The 18,771-nt window shown below is 45.3% G+C and overlaps 1 protein-coding gene across 1 annotated transcript in view; it reads right to left on the bottom strand.

The window, feature by feature from the left end:
• erap1b (endoplasmic reticulum aminopeptidase 1b) overlaps positions 1–18,771 on the bottom strand; it is a 106,214-nt gene that overhangs the window by 7,411 nt on the left and 80,032 nt on the right. Inside the window, exons 15-18 of the mRNA XM_084308973.1 lie at positions 17,995–18,179; positions 8,690–8,851; positions 6,089–6,229; positions 4,648–4,729 (exon numbers count right to left, since the gene is read on the bottom strand). Coding sequence (XP_084165099.1) covers positions 4,648–4,729; positions 6,089–6,229; positions 8,690–8,851; positions 17,995–18,179 — 570 coding nt within the window. The remainder of the gene's footprint in view (positions 1–4,647; positions 4,730–6,088; positions 6,230–8,689; positions 8,852–17,994; positions 18,180–18,771) is intronic.

Raw genomic sequence — 18,771 nt, 5'->3', positions numbered from 1 at the left:
TGTGGGGACCTCACACCTTGCATGTCCAGCTGTAGAACAGTTCCTCAGCAATCCATGCTGGCGAGGTGTTCAGTGGGGGAGCTTTTGTCACCCAGTGTGATGTCAGTTTCCCCTGTATCAAACCGGCCCTTTCTGTCAGGGTCCCCCCCCCTTGGGTGCGATTGCATCATTGGTAGTGTCAGGGTCCGATATCCTGACTCCACGAGACACCCTGCTCGCGCGGTTGGCGGGTCCAGGGTTGGCAACGCACAGCGGGTGGGACCGGGCCGCCTATCTACAGTTCCTAGCGGACCAGCGCCAAGTGGCGGCGGGTGCGCTTTGGGATTATCATCACATATGGCTACAGCAGTGCCGTATGACGAGGTGGATGGAGAGAACGCTGAGGCGGGGGCTTGTGTTGCAGTTTGCGCTACCCCACCCTCCGTTTTCAGGTTTGGTGCAGACCTTGTTGTCAGGGTCAGCAGCAGTGACAGCTCTGGCCGACGAGATCCAATCTCTGTTAGCGAAGCAAGCCATAGTCGTGGTCCCAAGGGAGGACGCGATGTGTGGCGTTTACTCCCGGTATTTTCTGGTGCCCAAGAAATCGGGAGGTGTCAGACCTATTCTGGATCCGTCTGCGTTCAATCGGCTGATTGTGACATGGCGGTTCAGGATGTTGATTGTCAAACACCTGATAAGCTCCGTCAGAGTGGGAGACTGGTTCACCTCCATAGACCTGAAGGATGCGTATTTTCACATCCCGATCTTCCCTCCTCACAGGAAATTCCTTCGCTTCCTCTTTCAGGGTGTGGCGTACGAATACCAGAGGCTGCCGTTCGGCTACTCTCTGGCCCCCCGCACATTCACCAAGTGCGTAGAGACCGCGCTGGAGCCTCTATGTCGTCAGGGGATACGAGTTATTTTCTATCTCTACGACATTCTGCTCCTCAGCTGGTCGGAGGAGGTCGCCAGGTCTCATACCAGGCTGGTGGTGGAATTCCTCACCAGTCTGGGTTTTGCTGTGAACTGGGAGAAGAGTACTCCTCTTCCCAGTCAACAGGTGGAGTACTTGGGCTTGGCTCTAAGCTCAAGGCCCATGAGGGCAACCCTCTCGGAGCGGCGGCGAGTGGCTATTCTCGACGCGCTCAGGAGGCTCCGTCCTGGCAGGACGGTTACGGCGCTGTCCGTGATGCGCCTACTCGGTATGATGGCATCTGCTCACTCTGTGGTCCCTCTTGGCCTCCTCTTCATGAGGAGGATACAGAGGTGGTTTTCCAGTATGGGAATAGACCTGGTGAGAGGCAAGTGGAAATGACTGAAGGTTCCCATGTCAATACTGGGGGATCTCGACCACTGGGGGAGGACTGGTACCCTCACCAGCCGGATCTCCATGGGCAGCAGGCTATCACACGTCACGGTCTTCACCGATGCCTCCCTCACGGGATGGGGGGGGAAATGTCGGACCAACGCAGTAGGGGGCAGCTGGACGTGCCATGCTACCCGGTCTGCACTGCATATCAATGTGTTGGAATTGAAGGCGGTCCTTCTGGTCCTCAAGCGGCTCGGCCACTTGGTGGTGGGCGAGCACGTGTTGGTCAGGACGACACGACGACAGCGTGTATATCAACAGACAGGGTGGAGTACGCTCCATCCGTCTGCACCGGGCGGCGGTCAAGCTCTGGCTATGGGCGTCTCTCAATCTGCGCAGCCTGAGGGCGCTCCACATCCCTGGCAAGCAGAATGTGGGCGCGGATGCGATGCGGGGCGGTTTACGTTCCGACGAATGGGGACTACGTCCAGACATAGTCAGACAAGTCTGGGACCGGTTCAGGGAAGCCACGGTGGATCTGTTTGCGAGCAGACAGTCTCACCAGTGCCCCTTATGGTTCTCCCTTGGGGGTGGATGCCTTCTCGATGTATCCATGGCCGCCCGGGATTCTGTACGCGTTCCCCCCCATACATCTGATAGCTCAGCTGTTGGAGCGGATACGTCGGGAGCACAGGACCTTGATCGCGCCGGACCGGGGCACAGCTGTGTGGTTCCTGGTCCTGATCCAGCTCTTGGTAGCCCCGCCGTGGCCTGTTCCTTGGTCATCACGGGCCCTCTCTCAGGCGCACGGGTCTCTGTGGCTGTTCCCTGTTCTGGGACAGCCACTGATGGTTTGGCTGTTGAGGGGGTGAGTCTGGAGGGGATGGGTCTTGACCCTTCTGTGGTCGACACGATCCGAAACGCGCGTGCTCCCTCCACTATTGCGGTTTACGTGGGTAAGTGGCATACTTTTCAAGAGTGGTGTAAGGTGGGGGGCTGGGACCCGGTGTCCTGCCCCCTGGACGCTGTCCTTTCCTTCCTTCAGTCTATTTTGGGTAGACTGTCGGCCTCGACGGTGAGGGTATATGCCGCAGCTATATCCTCTTGTCATGTGGGTTTTGAGGGCATTACGTTGTTCAGCCACCCTCTTGTGAAATGTTTCCTGCTTGGCGCTCGGCGTCTCAAGCCGGTGTAACGTTCTCTGTCTCCGAGTTGGGACCTCCAACTGGTCCTCGGCCGGTTGTCTGAGGCCCCGTTTGAGCCTCTTGAGCAGGCGTCGTTGGAGTAGCTGTCTTTCAAGACTGCGTTCCTACTGGCCATCACCTCCGCTAAGCGCGTGGGTGAACGGTGTGCTCTCTCGGTGCGGCCTGAGTGCTTGTCTATTCGTGCCAATATCGGTGCGACTCTGAGGCCTAATCCAGTCTTCGTGCCAAAGAATATCCGGAGCTCTTTTCACTCCAGGGATATTGTGATTCAGGCGTTTCATCCACCTCCTCACGCTAGTGGGTTAGAGGCGAGCCTTCATCTGTTGTGTCCTGTCCGTGCTTTGGGGGTTTACCTCAGTCGGACTCAGGATCTCAGGGCTACCGATCAGCTTTTTGTTTGTTAGGGGGGGCCTCGTGGAGGACATCTGTGCTGCGGCCTCCTGGTCCTCCCCGGGTCCCTTCGTTAAGTTTTACCTCATGGACATGACTGGGGGTTCTGTCTCCCAGGCGGTTCTGAGGTCTGGGACCTCCCCTGCGTCCCGCCTCTCGGTGGGTTAGCAGGGGTGTGTGCCACGGGGTGATGTGTCACACGTGGTCCCGCCTGTACTGTGCATTTTTAGGGGTATCTGGTTCCTTCTTTTTCGCACTTTGGTGGAGTTGACTGCCTCCCCCCCTTCGTTAGGACGGGCGGGTGGACGGGACTCCCCTCCCCCCTGGTAGTAGGGCTTGCAGGTCCTCAGGGGGTACACTTGTCGGGCCACGCGTCTGCTCTGCCCCATATCTCATTATGGCGAAGAGCGAGACGCAATTGGCCAGTATGATAATATAACGAAAGGTTATCCTATAACCTAGTTATATGAATACTGGCTGAGCGTCTCACTCTTAGCGCCCTGAGGTCCATTGGTTGGGTTTTCAGTGTTGGAAACTTTTCTGAGGAAGGGGGAGTGTGACCATGTCCGGCGTCATATAGTAGGACGCGGGGGCGTGGCCTGGTCACGTGCATGAGAGTGCAATTGTTTTGTTCATGAGCACAGTAGGTGCTGGAGATAAGAGATATCTCATTATGGCGAAGAGCGAGACGCTCAGCCAGTATTCATATAACTAGGTTATAGGATAACCTTTCGGTATGTGTTCTTCGATCTCAGCTTACCATACTAAACAAAAGGGGTGGAAAATACTCCATGAGACTTGAAAGTTGGTCATTTACCCTTGTAAAAATCACAGCATCGTTTTACTTTTCCTAAACACTCTACTACAAGCGAGGTGAGTGAGCTTGTTATGAACCCCCAGTAGATGCGCGGATGTGAATAGCATGTTGAAGTAATACAGTAACGTTAACTAGGTAAAGGCGTAGATGTTTTTGCAATCGTGAATTGCTTATGTCTAGCGACTTTCAAGTTTCAGCATGGAGTATATTACCACCCATTCTCAACATAAATGGCAGTGTGAACAGTAGATTTACCAAAACATACACTATGCACACAAAATCTGCACTAAAGAACAATACCAATTTATTTTGCACATAATCTCACACATAAAAAAACTGTAAACGGTTTTGCACAATTTAGGTTAACAGTTATTGAAAGTAGATTAATATGGCCACCAGCAATGTCATCGGGACAGTGAATCCTTGTGTTAATTACAGCTCAATGAAAGCTAAGGTAGCAGTCCCTATAAGACAAGATATTGCTATTTTTTCATCATTCATTCATTTTAATTGCATGGTGCTGTAATTAACACATGTCCCTGATGACATAACTGGTGGCCATATTCAAACTCATTTAATGTGTGAAATTTGTATTGTACATATTTTTTGCAAAATAAAGCAAGTTTAACATGTCAGGATAAACCTACCGGTAATTGTACTAAAACATTTGGTCCAGATTACTTTTCCAAATTTGCTAATAATTTAATGCAACTCCTCATATATTGTAACCTATTATTGTTCAGTGAAATCACTTAATCTGTAGGTGTTGTTACACCCTTATAAGTACATTACATATTGTAGAGATTTTCATCTAGAATAAGAGTAGGAAGAATATTGAGATGAGAAGAAATGCATTTAGGTTTTGGTCTTTTCGTATGCTAGCTTGATAAGAGAAAAAAACTGGCTTTATCCTTTAATGAAATTTCGTGGGAACTTGAAGCTCTCACCTCATCCAGCATCTCCCTGGTGGAATATTGGTCGGTCACCCCGGTCACCATGCGTGATATGGAATGGGAGCCCAGGTCAAACCTACAGGAAAAGGTCAGAGGCTCAAAATCACAAAACACTGTATCCAGAGATGATACACTGGTTAATAGGGGTGTGGAAAGATATCGATATAGCAATAGCAATATATCGCAATATTTTGTGTGCCGATATGGAATGGCCAGTAATGTAGACTAATGTTAGTTGGATATGTGTATAAGGACCAGTGTTGTAGACTATGGCTAGCTGGATATGTGTATAAAGACCAGTGGTGTAGACTATGGCTAGCTGGATATGTGTATAAAGACCAGTGGTGTAGACTATGGATAGCTGGATATGTGTATAAAGACCAGTGGTGTAGACTATGGATAGCTGGATATGTGTATAAAGACCAGTGTTGTAGACTATGGATAGCTGGATATGTGTATAAAGACCAGTGGTGTAGACTATGGATAGCTGGATATGTGTATAAAGACCAGTGTTGTAGACTATGGATAGCTGGATATGTGTATAAAGACCAGTGGTGTAGACTATGGATAGTTGGATATGTGTATAAAGACCAGTGGTGTAGACTATGTATAGCTGGATATGTGTATAAAGACCAGTGTTGTAGACTATGGATAGCTGGATATGTGTATAAAGACCAGTGTTGTAGACTATGGATAGCTGGATATGTGTATAAAGACCAGTGGTGTAGACTATGGCTAGCTGGATATGTGTATAACATGTTGTGTCAGACACAGATACAGCGTACAAGTAATGGCTTTTCAAAGTTGTACATTTTACATTGTACATTGTAAGCGCTACCATTTGGCCAATCTGTGTGAGGCAGTGGCACACCAATAGCTCTTCTGGGGGCAAATTGCATGTCTCTAGCATACAATTTCTGCAAATAGCACCACCATGTGGCCGAATGACACAACACGTTGCACCTCTTCCCCATCATAGAGGAAAGTCAAAGCGTTCATGAGCAACCAAATATGGTTTGTCGAAGCAACTTTCAGAGTCTTACAGTGAAAGACATTTGTCTGTAGATGCCACATAGCAGGTTTCATGGGAAAATTTTTATTTAATTTATTTCTTAAATAAATGGTGGGAAATCTAATATGGAGGACATGGGTGGTCCTTTTGGCACTTGTGTAGACCATGGGTAGCTGTATATGTGTATAGAATATTGTGTGAATCAGACTTACAGTGGACAAGATATGGCTTATAGAATATTGTGTGAATCAGACTTATCATTGTGACAGATTATATCAAATAATACCTTTGGGACGGACCGACAGACTAACTTATACTAGCTGCTTAGTCACAGCTAAAAAAAAAAAAAATTATAAACTAATGAGGGAAGTCTGCACAAAATGTGAAAGCCAAATGTGAGAAGAGCCCAGAGTGGAAACTGACTTCTTGATCAGAATGAGCCAGTTGGCACGGAGGAAGTCCCAGGCCAGCTTGTAGCCATGAGGGTTCTTGCTGATGGAGATCACTACGTAAGGAAGGTCTTGAGTCTTCATCACCTCACCATGCAGACTCTGTTCCATCAGCCTGAGAGAGAGACAGAGAGAGACCGAGAGAGACAGTGAGAGACAGAGAGAGACAGAGAGAGACCGAGAGAGACAGAAAGCAACATTGAGAGACAGTGAGAGACAGAGAGAGACAGAGAGAGACAGAGAGAGACAGTGAGAGACAGTGAGAGACAGAGAGAGACAGAGAGAGACAGTGAGAGACCGAGAGAGACAGTGAGAGACAGAGAGCGACAGTGAGAGACCGAGAGAGACAGTGAGAGACAGTGAGAGACAGAGAGAGACAGAGAGAGACCGAGAGAGACAGTGAGAGACAGTGAGAGACAGTGAGAGACAGTGAGAGACAGAGAGAGACAGTGAGAGACAGAGAGAGACAGTGAGAGACAGTGAGAGACAGAGAGAGACAGAGAGAGACAGAGAGAGACCGAGAGAGACAGAAAGCAACATTGAGAGACAGTGAGAGACAGTGAGAGACAGAGAGAGACAGAGAGAGACAGTGAGAGACCGAGAGAGACAGTGAGAGACAGTGAGAGACAGAGAGAGACAGAGAGAGACAGAGAGAGACAGAGAGAGACAGAGAGAGACAGTGAGAGACAGTGAGAGACAGAGAGAGACAGTGAGAGACCGAGAGAGACAGTGAGAGACAGTGAGAGACATTGAGAGACAGTGAGAGACAGTGAGAGACAGAGAGAGACAGAGAGAGACCGAGAGAGACAGTGAGAGACAGAGAGAGACAGAGAGAGACAGTGAGAGACAGTGAGAGACAGAGAGAGACAGAGAGAGACCGAGAGAGACAGAAAGCAACATTGAGAGACAGTGAGAGACAGTGAGAGACAGAGAGAGACAGTGAGAGACAGAGAGAGACAGTGAGAGACAGTGAGAGACAGTGAGAGACAGAGAGAGACAGTGAGAGACAGAGAGAGACAGTGAGAGACAGAGAGAGACAGTGAGAGACAGAGAGAGACAGTGAGAGACAGTGAGAGACAGAGAGAGACAGTGAGAGACAGAGAGAGACAGTGAGAGACAGAGAGAGACAGAGAGAGACAGAGAGAGACAGTGAGAGACAGTGAGAGACAGTGAGAGACAGAGAGAGACAGAGAGAGACAGTGAGAGACAGAGAGAGACAGTGAGAGACAGTGAGAGACAGAGAGAGACAGTGAGAGACAGAGAGAGACAGTGAGAGACAGAGAGAGACAGTGAGAGACAGAGAGAGACAGTGAGAGACAGTGAGAGACAGTGAGAGACAGAGAGAGACAGAGAGAGACAGTGAGAGACAGTGAGAGACAGAGAGAGACAGTGAGAGACAGTGAGAGACAGTGAGAGACAGAGAGAGACAGTGAGAGACAGTGAGAGACAGAGAGAGACAGTGAGAGACAGTGAGAGACAGAGAGAGACAGAGAGAGACAGTGAGAGACAGAGAGAGACAGTGAGAGACAGTGAGAGACAGAGAGAGACAGTGAGAGACAGTGAGAGACAGAGAGAGACAGAGAGAGACAGAGAGAGACAGTGAGAGACAGAGAGAGACAGAGAGAGACAGAGAGAGACAGAGAGAGACAGTGAGAGACAGAGAGAGACAGTGAGAGACAGAGAGAGACAGAGAGAGACAGTGAGAGACAGTGAGAGACAGTGAGAGACAGAGAGAGACAGAGAGAGACAGTGAGAGACAGAGAGAGACAGAGAGAGACAGTGAGAGACAGTGAGAGACAGTGAGAGACAGAGAGAGACAGTGAGAGACAGTGAGAGACAGAGAGAGACAGTGAGAGACAGTGAGAGACAGAAAGCAACATTGAGAGACAGTGAGAGACAGTGAGAGACAGTGAGAGACAGTGAGAGACAGTGAGAGACAGAGAGAGACCGAGAGAGACAGAAAGCAACATTGAGAGACAGTGAGAGACAGAGACTGCGACAGAGAGAGACAGAGAGAGACAGAGAGAGACAGTGAGAGACAGTGAGAGACAGTGAGAGACAGAGAGAGACAGAGAGAGACAGAGAGAGACAGAGAGAGACAGAGAGAGACAGTGAGAGACAGAGAGAGACAGTGAGAGACAGTGAGAGACAGTGAGAGACAGAGAGCAATAGAGCGACAGTGAGACAGAGAGCGAACAAGAGAGCGAGGCAGAGCGAGACAGGGAGCGATAGTGAGACAGAAAGCGACAGTGAGAGACAGACAGCGAGAGTGAGAAAAATAGACAGAGCGAGCAAGAGAGAGAGACAGAGAGCGATAGAGCGACAGTGAGAGACAGAGAGCGAGCAAGAGAGAGAGGCAGAGAGAGACGGAGAGGGAGGGGACAGAAGGAGAGATGGTAAGAGGCAGAAAGAAACAGCAAGAGACAAATAGACAGAGGGTGAGAGAGAGAAGGGAGAAAGAAAGGAAAGGAAAAACAAAGCTACATTCACTAAAATAACATTTTGAATCATATACTTCTACTTTTACTAGTATTCAGTATAATGTTCTGCTGTATCTACAACACAGTGTACCAACCACTTGAGCTTATGCTGCAGTGGGCTGACGGACAGGGCAACCTTGATACGGCTCTTGACGGAGTTGTGCAGTGAATGGCGGTACTTCTCAAATAGGAAGGCCCACCCCTCAGGTGTGCGGGCCCCGATGGTAAACACAGCCAGGGTGACATCACTGGGGAGACTGAGAAAGAAGGAAGGGCTTGAGTTCAGTGGCTATGATCCAATATTTTTTAGTGATGCACGATATATCAGCTTTTATATAGATATATCAGATGTTTTAATCAATGCGCAAAACTGGGCACATATACATCAGATGATAATGACTTTTTATTTATTTACTGGCATCGGCCTGATGGTCCTACCTGGGCAGTTTACAACCAGTGATTATTTATCTGTCTAGCTGCAGGTTTTTGTGTTTTTTTTTGCCTACTTACACGTGCACAACAGTATTGAAATAGACTGAAGAAACCATAATAAAGCAAAGGACATAATGCTTTCCTTCGGTCATGACATGCTTTATTAGGGTGTGTGTCTTGGATGGGAATGTGGTGGGGATTGATGTGTGGGGTGTTTGGGGGGGTTCACATGCTTTCGAGCAACACTGTACTTATTGTACTTAATGTATGCCGATTCTTATGTCTGCACCTTCTACATTGCACTACTTTTATTGTCTTGTATACCTATTCTTATGTCTACACTTTATGCATTGCACTACTTTTATTGTCTTGTATACCTATTCTTATGTCTACACTTTATGCATTGCTTTTATTCTGTCAACTGTATGCAAATTGTATGCCTATGTTCATTTTATGCTATTTGCTGTGAAGCACTTTGAGCTGCAATCCATGTATGAAAGGTGCTATATAAATAAAGTTATTATTATTATTCATTTTAGTTGGTCAAATGTACAAAGTGATCAGCCTGATGGTGGTGCTAGAGGAAAGGTCATGGGGTCACCAAAATCAATAGAGTTCATTGTATAGGTGTACTGAATGTGCAGTGCAAATTTTAAAAGATTTGATTGAAAGCTAATCGAGTTATGGTGGTGCTACACCAGGGGTGGCCAACCAGTCAGAGACTAAGAGCCACAAAAATGACTTTGGTACCACAAAGAGCCACATATATACCAGCGTTTCTCAACCTTTTTTTTCAGTCACGGCACCCTTCATGTGTTTATTGGTCTCACCCTCTGGCCTCTGAAGTTGCTAATGTCTTTTATTTGGGCCTCACAGGGTTAAAAGTACCCTGTGAGACCCACGGTTGCAAAATTACAAAATCACTTTTGGCCATTAAAAAAAAAAAAAATCTGTAAATGTTTATTTAAAAAATGTTAAGCACATGTATAGTCAATTGGTCCTGTTGTTCAGCCTCACAATGCTATTTGATAGTAAATGTGTTTATATGTCCCACCCTCTGGCCTCTGAAATTGCTAATGTCTTTTTAATTTGGGCCTCACAGGGTTAGCCAGAGATATACAGTAAGTGTATATTTTCAGCATTATGTTTGTTTGCCAATGATTTTAACTGTTATTAGTGAAATATAAGATTATAGAAATCTCAGGGCATTGAGTCGGAAACCGGCGCATATTGACAGGAGGAAGTGGAGTGTAGTCTTTTGAAGGAAGAGATTCAGGGCTTTCGAAATTTCGAAAAACTACCCTACCCAGCTCACGCCAGCCCCTGTCAATCATCTGACTTCTGGATTAACTTTTTAATTTCTCTTATTTTTTGGGATGATCTCCCACAAACAAACCTGAATGTTATTGCCATAAAACAGAACACAATTAGTTTCTCTACCTTTCTGTGAACGTCTAGTAAAAAACGGTGTTGCAATATGATGAAAAATGGTGGAGAAATTTACATTATAAAAAAGATGGCAGAATTCAGTACTGTATCTACAAAACCTTCTGTTTAATCATCTTCCCTTTATTCATTTGCTTAGATTTTTCAGGTCTGGTAAATTTGAGCATGGTGTTATTCACAGTCAAATATCCTTTTTTTTTTTTTTAATAGAATTGATATTCTTCTTTGGTTCATTACAATTCACTCAAGCCTAGTAACAGACACACTATTTCTGACACTGGGAATACATTCCCTGAGATCCATAGATGTCCCTAGATTCAGATACCAAGAACATGCCATTTAAAAAAAAATCTGTAATTTTTTATTCTACGTCCTTATGGAATGAGTGACATACAAAAACATTTTTAATTTAAAAAAAAATTATCTTAAAAAGATATTATTATTATAATTTTTTTTATGGATGGAAGAGCCACACATTGACGGGCAAAGAGCCACATGCGGCTCATGAGCCGCGGGTTGGCCACCCCTGTGCTAGAGGAAAGGTTGTGGGGTCACCATGAATAGGCTTCTTCCTCTAGTCTAGGGGTCCTGAATTTACATTTAAATTCCATGCGGACAACCTTGCCTCCAAGTTGCAATAGTAAACAGCTGCCCTGAATGAATGAATGAATGAAATCTTTATTTAACAGATTGCAGAATGGGTACAATACAGTACGGCTCAATACACACAATTGTTAAGGGGATGCAGACCTGAGAAAGACGTTTGTCTTGTTTACATCAGGGTCCCCCTCAGATTAATCACTAATGATAGATACGACATTCATCACTGTGTCCTTTATGAGATGGTTGGTTGGTCCTCTCTGACGGAGAGGCGCAAGAAGTGTGTTTCACCTACCATTGCCTTGGCGGGGCGGCCCGCTCCGCCGACGGGACGCCCAGCCCCTCCAGAAAAAATTATAATAATAAAAAAAATTATTATATAAAAAAAAAAAAAATGTGTAACTTTTTTTTATTAAAGTTTGCTTTAATCACAGTAACGTTGGCGAGCTAGCTAAATTATACATAAATCGGTTTTCAGAGAAAAAAGCTACCAAATCCATTCCGAGACAACTCCGAGACTGACTAGTGTCGCGCGTAACAAGTCTCAGTCTCTCTCTCTCTCTCCTTCAAGTAGCCAAACATTACACTATAAAAACGAACTGGATAGTTGATATAAGTTGATATATGAACTGGATAGTTCATATAAGCCATTCTCCCTTTCTGTGTGTGTGTGTGTGTGCAGGGCCGCCTGGGAGAAATGCGAGGCCCTGTGCGAGATTTAAACGCGAGCCCCCCCCCCCCCCCCCCCCCCAAAGGTAAAAAAAAAGAAAAAAAATTTATATATATAATTATTTTTTATTTTTTTTTTTATTTTTTTTTCATACAGTCAACATATTCGTAAATAATAGCGCTGCCCGAGGCTGGGCATGATACAGTCAACATATAGCAAGAGAGAGAGCGAGAGAGAGCTCCCGTTCTACAGTCAATATACAGTGTACAGAGAGAGACACATTGGAAAGAAATTGAAATGCTATTTGGCCCTAAACAGAGAGTACACAGTGGCAGAATACCTGAGCACTGTGACTGAAGATCCTTGACTAGGTACAGACTCAGCGAGCACAGCCTAGCCGTCGAGAAAGGCCGCCATAGGCAGACTGTGTGTGTTAGAAAGAGAGAGAGAGAGAGCATGTGTGTTAGAGAGAGAGCATGTATGAGAGAGATAAGCAAAGATGACCCCCTAAAGGATATTCAACTTTAATGAAAGAACAAAACAGAAGGAAAAGATAACTTCACAAAGGCAACATGAATATACATAGATCCAAAAGGACAAAGATCAACACTTAAATCCAAAGAGAAGAGGGTCTATACCAAGAGAAAACAAAGCAGCAAGGAGCCAATGGCCGACAGCTAAAGGCTAGCCAGGTAGGCTACTGACACCAGGCCACACACAGCTTTGGCCAACGGCCCAACGCTACCCAAGCTACACAAACGAACAAATGAATTCACACACAGCACATGTCGTATCTCCAAATGTTGTGAAGTAACATATGTTTTGCCTGGAAAAAAACATCGTTATTAACAAAACATTCGGGAGGGGAAGGAAGGAAGAGTGGGGTAATGTCATGACATTTTCATTAATCTTACCTGCACCAAGGAACGCAGGGCGAAAGGCCGCAACACAGGTCTCCACGTTGACGAAAAGCCTCTCGCTGTCGGGACAAAAATAAGCTATGGCCAGAGCCTTGTCATGGTGCAGGCCCGACTACATCTTCTGTCAAAGATGATGTCGTAGTCAGAGTGCCAGAACCCCCTGCTATTCTCACGGCTAATGTCAATGGTCGTAGCACAAGCTAACAGCTAACTCAAGGCTAACTGATAGCATCAAACGAACGTTCCCAGCCGAGCGCAACGTCGAAGCTAAACAGCTAACTGGCTAACAGTTAGCTCAACCAGGCTATCGCTAACCATTAGCTAACGCAGAAGCAAGCTATGCGGCTACATGACACCAGGCCATACACCGTTAGCTACTAAGCTACTAGTAGTACTACAACAGCTAGTCGGCCAGTTTAGCTCCAGAGAGAGAGAGAGAGAGAGAGAGAGCGATGTCCACGGCGGGAATAGAATAGAGTTAATAGAATAGGTTAAAAACTCACCAAACGTCCAAGAGGATGGAGACAACCGCGTGGAGTTGACGAAGTTCATCTGCCAAACGACCATCCTCTTCATCTTGGCTGCATGTCTCTAGGTTAGCTAACGCTAGTTAGCCTTTAGCTGAGCTAGCTACTAGCCAACATCATCATGGCTATATCCCGACTGCATCATGACAAGGCTCCGGCCATTTGTCCCGCCTTTCGTCAACGTTCCTTGGTGACCGACCGACTGATAAGGACCGACCTCTTCGAGTTGGCTGGCATAACTAAGCATAATAGTCAAAAGCTGCACGCATGAAATAGTCAAACGCAGCTGACTCACGCTGGCGTACTACACATGATGGAAGTAACCACTCCGCTCCCTTCGTTGAAACCAATAGTATGTCTGCTGCAGAGCCCCATAGCTCCCTTCGTTGAAACCAATAGTATGTCTGCTGCAGAGCCCCATAGCTCCCTTCGTTGAAACCAATAGTATGTCACTGCAGACCCAGGAACAAGTCAGACACATTCTACAAACGTGTCTAATGTGAAATATATAAGCATATAAGCAAAACTAGATTTTAGGTCTGTGATGAAAAAGGGCCTCGCGGGAAGGGGGGCCTCGCAAAAAAAAAAAAAAATAATAATAATAAATAATAAATATTTTTTTTTATTTTTTTATTTTGCGAGGCCCCCCTTCCCGCGAGGCCCTGTGCGACCGCACTGCTCGCACACCCCCTGAGGCGGCCCTGTGTGTGTGTGTGTGTGTGTGTGTGTGTGTGTGTGTGTGTGTGTGTGTGTGTGTGTGTGTGTGTGTGCGTGCGTGCGTGCGTGCGTGCGTGCGTGCGTGCGTGCGTGCGTGCGTGCGTGCGTGCGTGCGTGCGTGCGTGCGTGCGTGCGTGCGTGCGTGCGTGCGTGTGTGTGTGTGTGTGTGTGTGCGTGCGTGCGTGCGTGCGTGCGTGCGTGTGTGCCCATCCCAACTCTGGTCTTTGGCAAGTTTGATAGTATTTACTATTTACTGAGGATGGCCAGATAATGTTGATATTTAAACTTAAAAAATAATTATACAGAGAGAAGCTTCAGCAAGTAGAAAACGCTGCTGACCGACAAAAGAGAATCCCTCACTGAGGAAAACACAAAGGCCTGAACCATCATGTATCACAACGGTGATGTCAGCCAGAGATGGGGAGAAGCATGAACCTTTAAAGGACATCTCTTTGAAATAAATTACATTTTACAGTTTTTTTCAGATTTCTTTTAAACAAATTATTATTTTGTATTATTTAACTATTTAATTATTATTTAGTTATTGCACTGCACTGGCAGTTGAACTGCATTGAACTGAACTGAATTGGAAAAAAGAAACCTCATAACCTAACTGGCACTGAACATTGAACTACACTGGCACTGTTTGCAGATGTACTGTTATTAAAGTTAGTTAAAAACATAATTTTGTATAGTTTTTTTTGGTTAAATCCAAAGGAATAAAATATAAAATCAGAGAAAGCCGAAAACGGGCACAATTCAAAACCGAGAAATCCGAAAACAGGAAAATTCATATCCGAAAACAGGAAAAGATAAAAACGGATTTCATAGGGCCCTAGTTAAGGTGAGTTAATAAATTCACTCTGAAAATCTGCTCCGCTCTGATAAACTGACTCTTGGTCAGAGCGTCCAGTGTGCACTCTGAGCCCTCAGAATTTCTGAACAACTTGAGTGCGCTCGCTCTGACACTGGTTGTAAATAGTTATGAGTGTTGTATGTGCCTCCCTGTATTGTAAATAGTTCATATGTGTGTTGTCACTACTGTATGTATAATTGTAAATAAATTAATTTATGTGTACCTAATTTATGTGTACCTAATTTATGTGCAATCGTTTCATTTCAGCTCAGTGTAGAGAAATGCACCGATACTAACAACCGCCTTACTGCACACGTCTATAACGACACTGTTGACACCATGTATCCGTGACATGCGCGCCCCGCGACAACACTAGTAGTTTTGGGGGCCTACCACCCCCCCTGAAAAAAATCCTAGGGGAAACACTGAAGTCCGTTTCCTTTTTTTAGATTTTAATATTCTATTCAGTGTCACAGACCTCTATTTTACCGTTAAACTTTTTCATTCACATATTCATACTAAAATATGATCTAAAGTATAAGTATGTTTTCATCTCTTTCTGTAGCTTTCTCCAGAACGTGATTTATAGCCCCAAATGCATTATATTGATGATCAAATACAGTTTGATAGCAATCGGCGCGATATAAAAAAATCCAACTGGACGGACTTCTGGAAGTTACTACACGTCATCTGATGTTGACCGGATGGGCGAGGGGGCGTTTATAATTCCGTGGGCAGCGTTATACCATTCATCTAATGTGGGTCAAATGTTCATCATAGCAGTTAGTGTCGAACACGGTAATATTACACGCTAAAACTCACCCCAGTCTCCGCGGGCCGTTGGGCGATCAGCGTGGGGTAGACAGTTTTCCATTATGGGATGTCGAAATACCCGGTCCATTTCCAGGTTGTATAATACTATATACGTCCAAATCATGTTGTTTATCGAGTTATTTGCAACCGATCGATGTCCAGTGTATCAAGATGGAGTCCCGGGACCTATAGCGAGTGCCCGGAAGTAATATGGGTGATCAGCACTTCATCCACATAACTTCCTGTTTGGCGCTTCTGCCGATCGGCCACCAGATGGCGCTCTTGAACCGCTAGAGGATAGAGAGGAGCTCAGAACTGTATGTGAAGGCTGCGGATGGAAAATATGACTCCGATCACAGATTTTTGAAATATTGATATTAAAGACGAGTTACGGCGTCCTCGGCAACTTGAGCATGGCGGGGAAGGACGCCTAAACACGTTTTCGGCACTTAAAGTGTTAAAAGGCATACTGGGACCCCAAGAGTGCAGTACCGGCCAGATCCTGCTAGGTGGCAGTATCTCCCACCCTTTGAAACCTTGTTCCAGACTGTGTCACATCTAAACCCCTCCGGGCGGAGAATTTTGGTCCAGGCAAGTCTAGCGGTTCACCCGATCACATTGGAACGCGTCCATGGCCCCTCGATGCATGTGTTGTGCCGGATTATGTCGAGGACCCGATGGACACCAATACTGGAAATCGCCATCAGACAATTGGAATATTCTTTTTGGAATACCCCCGATCAAAGGTAAGGACTATCTGACGTCAATTCTCATATTAGCAAAGTGACGAAAACATCGTTCTTCCATCTCAGAAATATAGCAAAAGTACGACCATTTATTAATCAGAACGATGCTGAGAAGCTAATTCATGCATTCATATCTAGCCGGTTACTGTAATGCACTTTTCACAGGTCTCCCTAAGAAAACCACAGAGAGGCTTCAGCTAATCCAAAACTCTGCAGCCCGACTGCTAACTAGAACCAAAAGGAGAGAGCACATTAGTCCAGTCTTAGCTGCTTTACACTGGCTTCCTGTAACATTTAGAATTGACTTTAAGGTCCTTCTCCTTACATACAAAGCTCTAAATGGACAGGGACCTAGCTACATCGCCAACACTCTAATAAATTACACACCAGCAAGAACACTGCAATCATCAGCTGCTGGACTACTAGAGGCTCCCAGAAACAGTCAAAAGAGGATCGGTAATGCAGCCTTTATCAACTATGCCCCAAAACTGTGGAACAAACTACCCCAAAACATCAGAGAAGCCAACTCGCTAGACATCTTTAAAAGACAGCTTAAAACCTTGCTATGCTCGCTCATGCCTGTATTTTTTACTGTTGTGAAGCACTTTGAACTGCAACCTCTGTATGAAAAGTGCTATACAAATAAAGTTATTATTATTATTATTAATTCCACCTTGATCCTACAATGATTTCATATCGATCCAGTCGATCAGCGTATGTAGTATTCAAAACGAATGCCATTGATGACGATCAGAGCATCAAAAAACTACCCCCCCCCCCTTGCATTCATGATGAAACATAATACCTACTTTGGAAACAGTAGCATGTCCACTCTGAAACTATACAATATTCACGACGGGATAACACGTGAACATATACATGAAAAAATTTATTCTTTTTCACATGTTGAAGTGTCTGTTGTTACTGTAAAATGAGCCATAGTATTGTCTCCATAGCTATAATATAGAATATAGAATAATGAAAATGCCTATATAAAGCGTGGCACATTTACTACAGGATGAGAATAATAGCTGGCAGAGAAAGCCTCGACTTTGCTCGAAACAGGGTAAATCAGCATTTTGCTATGATGGCCCTCTAGCTCATGGAATAAACTCCAACAGTCCTTAAAGCTTGAGATTCTCCCCTCTGTTGCAGAGTTTAAAACCTTGTTCTCTCCAACCTTTGTTGATCAAGTTGTTTTAATTGATTTGTTATCCTTACTTTTGTCTCTCTTATTGTTATGATTTTATAACAATAATTGTTTTGCTTATTTCTGTATGTACATTCGACGTGACTGTAAATGAGGGAAACCTCAGTTGCCTTTCAAGTTTAAATAAAGGTTTGAAATTAAATGTATTAAAAGTTTGGCCTGATGGTGGCGCTAGAGAAAAGGGCATGGGGTCATCCAAATCAATAGGCTTCTTCCTCTAGGGGTCATGAATATGCACAGCATATTAGAAAAGATCCTAACAAAAGGTATTGACGATAGACTCATTTGAAAATGTAAGGTTTGGCCCGATTGTGGCACTAGACAAAACACCATGGAATCACCTAAATTAATAGTTCATTAATCATAATTCATCCTCTAGAGGTAATAAATGCACACAGCAAATTTGAAAAGATTGGAATTAATGAGTTATCACGTTATAATTATAGGTCCGAAGAGCCCTGACCTCATGTTGCCATCGGAGTCCGTCCACTTGCTGAAGAGCTGGGTGGCCCTGGCCACGCATGGAGGGTCGTTCCTGACGCAGGCGAACAGCAGCAGGTAGCTCCTCAGGACCCTCTGAGACACAGAGCCGGACTCACTCCACTCCTGGCGGTCGATTAACCCACGGAACAGCTCCACAATGTATCCCTGGGACGGGGAGCAGATTTATAGAGCAATGCCTTGTCTCCATTAGCTATATTCAGTCTGGCTGGGGCTGTAAACTCTGCGGTTGCTAAAATTGACAGGGTCAATTTTCAGAAAATCATAACCCTGAAGGCATTTCGTGTTTATTTTTGTTACACAACATTTCTAGAGGTATTAAGGGGTGCTGAATCCAAATCTGCTGTATACCAAGCTCAAAAATGTCAAACAAGGCCTCAAAATTGAGAAATCCAACATGGCCGCCAGCACCAGGCCCTCTCTCCACAAAAACAGGTGCTAAACCCACATTTCTTATTCTACTGACATGAAACTTTGCACAGAACATCTATGGAGGAAGAAAGTAGGAATATAGCTGTGGTGCAACGATGAGAGTAACAGGGTGTTTTTGACTGTCTAACTGTAATCTTTGTATAGGCGAGGATACAAAAATGACATTTCTTCAGTGTTTGCAGGAATACTGCAGCAATTTGGTAATAACTATACAGTGTGGGACACCAACATTGGAATCCCCCAAGTCTTGGCTTTCTCCAGGTACCAAGTTTATGCAAGTTGCTCTTATAAATCTGGATATATAAGC

Source organism: Notolepis coatsorum, assembly GCF_963971535.1.
Source record: "Notolepis coatsorum genome assembly, chromosome: 2".
Classification (NCBI taxonomy): Eukaryota; Metazoa; Chordata; class Actinopteri; order Aulopiformes; family Paralepididae; genus Notolepis; species Notolepis coatsorum.
Note: the sequence above shows the minus strand (reverse complement) of the source record. Positions and strands in the feature narration are given on the sequence as shown.